The sequence below is a fragment of the Argiope bruennichi genome, chromosome 1, assembly GCF_947563725.1.
Source record: "Argiope bruennichi chromosome 1, qqArgBrue1.1, whole genome shotgun sequence".
NCBI lineage: Eukaryota > Metazoa > Arthropoda > Arachnida > Araneae > Araneidae > Argiope > Argiope bruennichi.
In genome coordinates, this window is record NC_079151.1 from 84,705,509 (window position 1) to 84,715,891 (window position 10,383).

A 10,383-nucleotide genomic window follows, 5' to 3' on the forward strand; every position below is an offset into this window, starting at 1 on the left:
TTATGGTATGGCTTTGTATTCCACTTTTATCATATTTGTTATTATAGTCTTTTTTTTGTTATATTTTTACTAAAATTTTTTCAATATATATGAAGTGTGAGCTTTGTACAATTTTTATAATGGGAGGGGGACTCGAGAACATTTTTACTAAGCAAATCAATGTGTTCATGGGGGTGGGTGTACCAAATCAGTGGGGTGCTCAACAAATTCATATTATGATAGTTGGTTCACTATTCCATACATTTTTCAACCATACTCTCAGTTTCAAGATTGAAATTATATATTTTTTTAAGAACAAAGAATAAGTTGATAAGAAGATTTTTAATATTTTTCTGGTAAACTAATCAAAGATTTTTGTAACTGTACAAATAATAATAATAAATATCTTGAAAAATTTAAAATATGAATAAATAAATATTTAAGATAGATATTATTAATTAGGAATAATTTTAAAATAATTATGGATATGACAACTGAATTTTCAAGCACTTTTCTGTGTTTTATGAAAATCAAGAAATGGAACATTGATTGAATTCTAGTGACGATTTTAAAATTAAAGGCAAAAATATTTATACTGTTTCATCTAAAAGGTGTATAATTTTTTACTTATTGTGAGATCGTTAATTTTTAAAAATTTTATTTGTTTTGTGCAGAAAAGAGATGTTCCAGATTATTTATGTGGAAAAATCAGCTTTGATATAATGAGAGAACCTGTTATCACTCCTAGTGGAATAACATATGATAGGAAAGATATTGAAGAGCATTTACAAGTATGTTTTTCTATGACAATGTATTTTTTTTACTGCTTATAGCTATTAATGTCCAATTTAATTTCACATATAAATTTAATTTTTCTTTAATTCAAAAGTTATACTTTTTTAAAAACCCAAAATTAAGATAAAAATTAAATTCTATAAATTTCTTTAAAAAATATTTTTTTGAAAAAAGTAGAAAGTAATTTTACAAACCTTTTTATAGATAGATATTAAAACACTTTTAATGTATCATAAACTATTGAAACATAGAGATTATTCAAATTCTCCTTGTATTTTTTTAAAATAGAAGGATAAAAATTAAAATTACCTAAATCAGAGTAAAAATTTCAAAATGATGACTTTGATTTCAAAACCTGACTGATGGGTCCCATTGGGAACCTGTTTAAGAATTTAGGAATGTGTATTGATATGTTTGAAAAAGCAAACAGGAAATACAAAAGGATCAACAAGAATGAAATGTCAAATGTCCTCAAATAAGAACACTAGTAATAAATTGGTTAAGATATTAACATAAAACTTTACTTTATTTGTGTGTGTGCATATATATATATACTTTATTTATGTGTGTGTGTGTAAATAAATATATATATATATAAGTACGAAATTTCGGGAATTGAAATAATTAACTTTCTGATCTGTAAAGACATTTTATCTCATTAACTTGTTTCTTAAAAGAATGATTTGATAAATTTTACAAATTCATCAAAGGAATAAATTTTGAATGATTCAAAGGGATCTTTTTAAATAAATAATAAAGAAAAATGAACACCAGTTTTGTAAAAAGTTAAATGAATTTAGAAATTTATTGTACTAAAAAATATGTTGTGTACTTATATAAATACTAACCGCCTTTGGCGAGCAGCCGGTTCGCCAATCTTAATTTCCATCAAAATTTTAATAATTAAATATTTTATGTAATTCCTACATTAACAGCTTCTTCGTCAAAATATTTTAAAACTTCAAATCTTGATAGTCATATTATTCACTCATAATATTATAAAGGCCTTCAGTCATAACGTAATATGTATCCCTCAAATCTTCTATTAGCTCCTTTAGAATTCATGCTTTAAATTAAAGTTGAAATGATTAATCTGCAATTAATATAATAATATTTTTTGCTCAAACAAAGCTTTTTTTATTTTTATAATATGATTACTGAAAACAGAGTCACTGAGCATTTAAACTTTATGGGCACTAAAGAATATCTTTTTTAATTTCTGTAATATCTCAAGAATTTGTCAACAAAATTTTCTCACATTCATCACGAGCAGATCGATTAATTAACAATGTTTAATTTAAAATGCATCAAACTCTAAGAAAATAAACAGAATCGTTTAAAATAATCGGTCGAAAACAGGTTTAAAAAAACTACTTTAAAAAATGATGTACTTAAAACTATAAGCATATACAAAAAATATATAACTAACATAAATCCAATTTAATTACAAAAGCATACAACTAACCTAAAATTAATTTAAATCAAGTCCGCATCTGTTGAAAATAATTGTCAACAATCAGAACACAATGCGCATGCGTGAATTTTCAACGCCAGTTATGGTAACGCAAATACGTGAATTTTTTGACGCCAGTTGGGGTTACGCTATGCAGATTAGAAATTTTTAATTTCCTTTATTCTGTTTTATTTTAATTCAAAAGGACTTCAGAATGAATCTGAAAGATCGATTCATTAACAATGTTTGATTTTAAATGCATCAAACATTAAGAAAATAAGCAGAATCATTTGAAATAATCGGTCGAAAAATGTTAACCCTAGCCTCATTACTGTTGGGAGAAAAAAAACTGAAACCTTACTCATTTGGCGGTGGGGAAAATGAAAAGATTATTTGGGCGGGAAAGTTAGTTTTTAATTAATAATTAAAATTCCAATTAAAAATTTTTAAAAAACGGAACTCCAGGTGCATATTTCCGATCTCCAAGGTATACATGTACGAAATTTAGTAGCTGTAGACCGCCAACACACACACATATAGTGACTCAAAAAATTGAGAGTACATCTTAGTTTTAATTGATAAATCCGACATTCAATATAAATAACACATTACCGGGAAATGCAAACATGTTTTTATTTTTACGCATAATAAATGGTTCAATTTAGAGTACAAATAAAGAAAAATAAATGAAAAACTTCTAAATTGAAAAGTTTCAGAAGCATTTTAAATAAATATGCATAGAATTTTGCCTCAAAAATTTGAGTATACACCAATGAAATTTTTGCAATATCACGCATAGAACCAAAGTATCACTATTAAGTTGCATGTCTTTTGGCTCTTACAATGGCCTCTAAATGTCATGGTACCGATTAGACCAAATTTTGGTGGTATCTGAAGATATTTTACCCCATTCTTCCTGCAACACTTGTTTTAAATATGGTTTTGTTTCTTTGTGTTTTTGGAACACTGCTTTGAGTGTGGTCCAGAGATATTCAATGGTATTGATGTCGGAATACTGTGGTAGTGTGTGTAACTGCTGTTTACAATGAAAAAGACACCATATTTTGATGTTCTGTGCATTCTGTTCGGGGTCGTTGTCCTGGTGGAAAATGTAATTTCCATCTAAACCCACATTTTTAACACTTTCCTTTAGATTTCTGCGACTATATGGTTCATCCAACTTGTTGCAGAAACTTTTCAAATCACAGGCAGAAGTGTAGGTGCTGAAACTGTGCGAAATGCCATTAGACAAGCTGGATTTAAAAGTTGCATTGTTAGAGAGAAACCGTTCATCAGCTTGCAGATTCAGAAAAAGCATTTGAAGTGTGCAAAAACTATCAATGGAAGACCAATAACCTTTTCAAGAAAGCTGTATTTAGTAATGAAAGAAAACTCAACATTTTTGGCAGTGACAGCCATCGTACTGTATGGAGAAAGCCTAATACTGCTTTGGATCCAAAAAATTTACATCCTACAGTTAAACATGATGGTGATTCTGTCATGATTTGAGGTTGTATGGCTTCATCCGGGGTAGGAAATGTAATTTTTATAGAAGACATTATAAACGATATGGTTTTCTTGGATATACTTCACAGCAATCTAAAGAAAAGTGCTAAAAATTTGGGTTTAGATGGAAATTTTATTTTCCAGCTGGACAACAACCCCAAACAGAATGCATGTAACATCAAAATATGATGTCTTTTTCATCGTAAACAGCAGTTACATACACTACCTCAGTACCACGATATCAATACCATTGAATATATGTGGACCACACTTCAAGCAATGGTCCAAAAACACAAAATTAGAAACAAAACCATATTTAAAACAAGTGTTGCAGGAAGAATGAGGTAAAATATCTTCAGATTCACCAAAAATTGGTAGAATCAGTATCATGACGTTAAGAGGCCATTTTAAGAGCTAAAAGACATGCAACTTAATAGTGACACTTTGTTTCTATGCGTGATATTGCAAAAATTTTATTGGTGTATTCTCAATTTTTTGAGGCAAAATTCTACACATGTTTATTTAAAATGTTTCTGAAACTTTTCAATTTAGAAATTTTTCGTTGATATTTCTTTATTTTTACTCTTACTTAAACCATTTGTTATGTATAAAAATAAAAACATGTTTGCACTTCAAAGTAATAAGTTATTTACATTGAAAGTCAGATTTATCAAGTAAAAGTAAAGTGTACTCTCAATTTTTTGAGCCGCTGTACACATTGAGCTTCATTATGAGTATAGATATTGATTGCATCTTTTACCATTTGAAAAGTATTATTTCTCTTTAGGATTCTCATGCAGGTTTCCTTTATTAAAATAATATTGCAAAATGTATTACTTTTGATATTTTTACTAAGTGTAATTGTAACTAATATAAACATTTTAGATATCACAAAATGATTTAAAATAATTTGAAAGTTATTGTTCCATATTAGAGAAAATAATAAGAACATTTTTTTAAAAAAAAAACATAACAAGCTGGTTTTTACATAATTAGGCATTTTGCTTGAAAATTTTCATGTTTTATGAAAAGAAACTGCAAATTTTAGCCTTTTTACAATTTTTGCCTTTCCAGTTTAAGATAGTAAAGTTTTGTGTAAATCATCCAATTGGGAATTCATTTGCAAAGAAAAAATATCAAATTATGACTATTTATAACTTGGTGAAAATTATAAAAGTCATTATTTTTCTATACTATTCTTTATTAGCCTTTTTGCATTAGTGGCATTTTCAAAGATTTTCGCACACTATTTTAGGTTGTGTTGTTGAAATGATAATATGAAACAAAATAATGAATTGAGTGAATGGGAAAATAAAATAAAATCCTATTGCTTTGAATGACTAAGAGTGCAAATTGTAAACTTTATATTATTTCAAGAATAATATGTAAGAAATTCAATTTATCCACTTTTTGAAAAATTATTTTATAATTACTGAAAGTGAAGTTTGAACACTTTAATTTCAACTTTTGAATTGCACAGAGTTCTATACTTCTCAAGTTCTAGTTTCTGTGACTTAATCCATTTATAGTTAAGTTATATTATCACGTGAAAATTATGTGACTGAAATAAATACCTGCTCAATTAAATTCCATTAAAATCTTTTGAACGAGTATCAGATCTGAATGCTTTCCCGCATCTTTACTCACCCTATTTTCTGCCTTTAAGGATGCTAAAAAATGAAATTTTTTTTAATCATAAGAAAATTAAAGCTATTATTTATTGAAACCTTTTCTATTCATTTATAGAAGTTTTATTTCATATATATATATATATATATATATATATATATATATATATATATATATATATATATATATATACTAATTTTTTCAGAGAGTTGGCCATTTTGATCCAGTTACTAGAACTCCTTTGGTTCAAGAGCAATTGATCCCAAATCTCGCTTTGAAAGAAGTTGTTGATGCGTTTATTGCTGAAAATGAATGGGTTGTTGACTATTAAAATTTTATCTTGTTCTTTTTTTCATGAACCATTTGTATGATTTGAAAAGATTAATGGCAATTATATCTATGTAAAATATGGAATTATTTTTAAAATTATTAATTTTTTAGTGAAGTTATTTTATGTAATTGATTTGTGTTGTATATGCAAGAGTTCTGAATTATGTTCCATTTTGCTTATATATATATATATCATTTTTCAGTAAATAACAAGCATGGTGCATAATTTTTGGTAATTTCTTGAATTCTAATTGTACTTATTTCATCTTTTATTATTGATTTTAAAAAATGTTTTGTAAATAGAAAGTATATTTTTGAAAAAGTGCATTATCTCTTTCTTTTAAACTGGTATTCGCAGTATCGTCTTTTCTAAAAAATGATTTGGCATAACTTTCTATACATGCTATTCTAAATTTTTAGTTTCTATATAATTTTTCAGTGAATGATGTTAAAAGTGAAAGTAATCTATGCATTACAATAAAAAAAATTGCAATATATGTTCTATATAGATTGAAATAAAAATATATTGTTTAGAAATCATTTCCTGTGGGTCAAATATAAGTTATTTTCTGAAAAATATATATATGCTGAAGTTACAAATGTGCATATTCTGCTGAAGGATTCATGTATTTACTCAATTTAAATAATCTAAATATTTTATAGAATGATCATAGTATTCATAGTTGCTTATAACCAGTTTTTATATTATTAATTAAGAATGCAAAACATTATTTTAAAAAAAAAAACTTTGTTACTCTAAAATATTTTGGTAGTGAAATCATTTTTTTTATAAAATTAAAAATAGAGTTTTTATTTTAATTTTCTACAATAATTTTTATATTGTTTGCAAATTATTTTTTCCATAGATTCTATTTAAATTTTTGCTTATAAAGTTATGACAATTATTTGCTTAATAGAAATAATTTGTTATTGATTAATTATCTTACAGTATTAAGAAACTATCAATGAATAAGCTTTACTGAAAATTTCTTATTATTCATATGAAAACTCTTAAATGAATCAGCAGAATATTCATTTTAAAAGTATTATGCTTATTAACATAAGCAAGTTGTTTTTTTAATTTTTTTTTATTATTTTACATTTTAAGTGAAAACCGCATAAAATCTATTTTTTATAACTATTCTGAGAATAATTCAAGACTGTCAGAAACAAAATTTGCAATCCCCCCCCCCCATATGTTACTACTATTTGAAACCATCCTATCAGGATGGTTTAAATAATAATAAAAAAAATCCTGATATTTTAAATTAAAAATTTCTCAGGATACTACATTTGGAGTTTTGCAAAGACAATATTGAGAGGACTTGTAAAATTCATTTTTTTAAATGAATTTTTTGTGTATGTTATAGTCATTTTCGTGTTGATTTAGTATAAATAAAAAAAATTGTATTCTGTGGTTTATATTTTTAAACTGGATGTATTTTTTATTTTTTTGGTCAAGCATGTTTGCATAATTGATATTACATGATACAAGATGTCTGGAAATTATTAGATACATTATACGAAAAAAATTAACTATTTTACATGTAAAGAGAATTAAATGTCTTTTCCAAGTCATCCAAGTTATGCTTGATTTTACATCATGTTGGGGAAAATAGGAAATACTAATTTAATGATTAAAAATATTTAAGAAGTATCAGAAAAATTAATATAATAAAAGAATAATGTTAATACACATTTATGAATTAAAAATGCATTTAATCTAAAATGATACCTCACTAGTTTAGTTTAGTTATATTAACGCCCTGTTTAAAGCAACAGTAGGGCTATTTTGGGACGGACCTTGTAATTTTGAGCCTCGGTCAGATGACGAGGACGACACCTCAGCTGGTACTTCCCTCTCCACACCAGCGGGAGGACGTTCGGTCATGACGAATTTAACGTGCAACAGACCCCCTTACACGACGGTTCTTCGGTGGAATCGGGACACGAACCTGAAACCCTTCAGTTCTGAAGCTGAGACCTTACCACCAGGCCACCGCGGCCTTTATACCTCAATAAGTGAATATATTTTATGGAATTACATAGGGGCAAATCTTCCAACCTTAATAAGATTGCACTCTCTGGATTCATTTAAAAATAATTGTTTTTATATAAAATTTTATTACTTAAAGACTAGCAATTGCATCAGTAATTAAGGTATTGTTTGAATTATCAGTTTGGCAAAAAACTGATAACTCAATAGACTGGACTGGCAACTGATTCAGAATATTGATTCAAATCATGTACTATATGCCAATAAGTATATTAACTTGGAAGTTGCAGTAAATAAAATATAGGGGATCTAGGGACTAGTTGTAACAATATTTGGAAAAATGTTTCTATTTTTAAAAATGTTAAAAGATTTCTCACTTATAATTACTTTTTATATAGTATAATTATTCATTTAATATATGCAAAAAAAGAAATATTTGGCAGTTTTAATGATTTTTGCACAATAAATATTTTTTCAAAACAAAACAGCTTATAATTTGACCCACCCCTGAGATAACTTGCAACAACATTTAAAAATAATTTTTTTCGCTAGCATTCTTTTATTAATTTAAATAAAACAGACATCTGCTTATTATCATTATTTGAACTAATGACAATGAATGATATCAAGTGATTTATAACAAAAAAAACAACATTTAAATAATCAATATAAAAACAAACAAATGCCAGATCTTTACCTCTCACAAATTTGAAGTATATTCATTTTTCATCATCAAAATCGATACGGTTATCTCCACAAGCTATGTAAAACTTATTTTTTTTCTCTCCAGAATTTGGATTTGAATTCAAAATCCTCTTTTATAGTCTTTTTCCTTTTTGAATATTTTTTAAGCTTTCCTTTTTTTTCTTGTGTCGGTTTATTATTAATTATCTGCTCATATTCTTTTTCTAATGCATCTTTCTAGGGCATGTCTGTTAGGACAGCAGATTTTTTTCCCCTTCGCCGGCCTTTGTTAGGATTTTTAAGGGTGGAATGTTGAAATTTCGGTTATGATGATCCGATAGTAACAGATCCGATGATTATAGCAGTTCAAGACTCAAAACCCTAAGAGCCTATTCATAAACAATTTCAGATTTTTTTAAAAAAATGTTTTTAGGATTTGAGTGGTCTGTGACATATGATGACGTAAAACAGAGATTACTTTTTTTTTATAGAAACTTGATATTTTAAAAAAAAATTACATGTTTGTTTTGTTGAATGTCGCTGCTCGGCTGAGAAACATTGCTTCAGTAGTTCTCAAAGACACTTCTGGATTTACTAAATCAGTCAAGACCAACCATTTCATTTTTATGCCAGGAAGAAAGTATATCCTAAATGCAATTAATTATTTGATAATCCAGCTTTTTCATCCTCGATAAAAGCAATCCAAAGTAAATATCCACATATTTCAGCAAATAAGATATTTTCTCTTCTTCTGAAAATGCAAATACTAACCTTGGCTTAACATACCCAATTGGAAGGGTAACATAACCAATAAATGGACGTTTTTCTTTTTAATATAACATGCAGAAACACGTGACAAATATCGAATAACACAACTGCATTTGAATACTTATATTCCCCCCCCCCAAGAATTCAATCGTAATTAACTCTTATACATCTCCAATTTTTGGCCGTTTAGATTTCCTTTTATAGGTCTTCATTCTAAAACAAGAAAACAACTAGATTGAATCATTCAGATTTATAATTTGTTCTGTAATCGCTTTCACTTTCACCTTTATTACTTTGTCCGATATATGATGAAACATATCATTTCTTTGCAAATAATAATTTATTTTTTTCTTACGATCTACAACTGTTTATGAATTATTTTAACAAATATAAAGTAATTAGCATAGTATCAATTGAAACAGGAAGTCTAACTACACGAATCGAAATACGAGGGAAATGCGAGTTACAATTTGTTCCAAAATTTTATTACAGCCTACCATCGTATGGATTTATAAAACAAGGTAAAATTGTATTTTATAATATGATATATAAACAAAACAACTAAGTTTTAAAAAAATTACGAGATCAATTTGTCTTAAGTCCAAATTTACGGAAAACAGAATTCCATTAACCAGCTAAAATATAGCACATACGCACAATTTATCATTGCCTATTTCGGCAGAGCAGTAACAGCTTATTTAATAACTCTAGTCATAAAAATCATGTTTAACAAAATTTTGATAATCACTGAGTAAAGTGTAAGTTACAACTTATTGTTATTACAATTAGCCCTTAGCTTCCCTACCTATATAAGGTCTAGTTTTATAAGGCGTTTTTGGAAGATAAAATATTATTGAATTTGTTTTTTTATATAGTTTAAAAATTAGAATTAAGATATTTTGTACGATTATATACCAAATTGTGTTCTTAAATTTTTAATTTTAGGACTTTTGAGATTTTAAAGGATCCGCTATTGTTTTTTGGACTTTTTAAAGATCTTAGGTTTTATGGAGGTGTATAGTGCAGCTATAACACCTGGGTTAGAAAAAACAACCACCACCACCAAATTGCAGCTTGAAATATGCTAAAAACTCAGTTTAACCAAATTTCTTAATTCAGTAGAATTTTAATAGGCTGATATACATATATATTTATAAATTAATCATGCTAATTTTATCTACACTTTATTTGATATCGCACATCTCAAATCAAAAACAATTTTTTTATTGCAGATGTTATACAG

General features: G+C 27.0%; 1 protein-coding gene across 1 annotated transcript in view; it reads left to right on the forward strand.

The window, feature by feature from the left end:
• Positions 1-7,109, forward strand: part of LOC129968762 (E3 ubiquitin-protein ligase CHIP-like) — a 34,199-nt gene extending 27,090 nt beyond the window's left edge. The window contains exons 6-7 of the mRNA XM_056082992.1: positions 654-770; positions 5,568-7,109. Coding sequence (XP_055938967.1) covers positions 654-770; positions 5,568-5,693 — 243 coding nt within the window. The 3' untranslated portion in view covers positions 5,694-7,109. The remainder of the gene's footprint in view (positions 1-653; positions 771-5,567) is intronic.
• Positions 7,110-10,383: the final 3,274 nt, after the last annotated feature.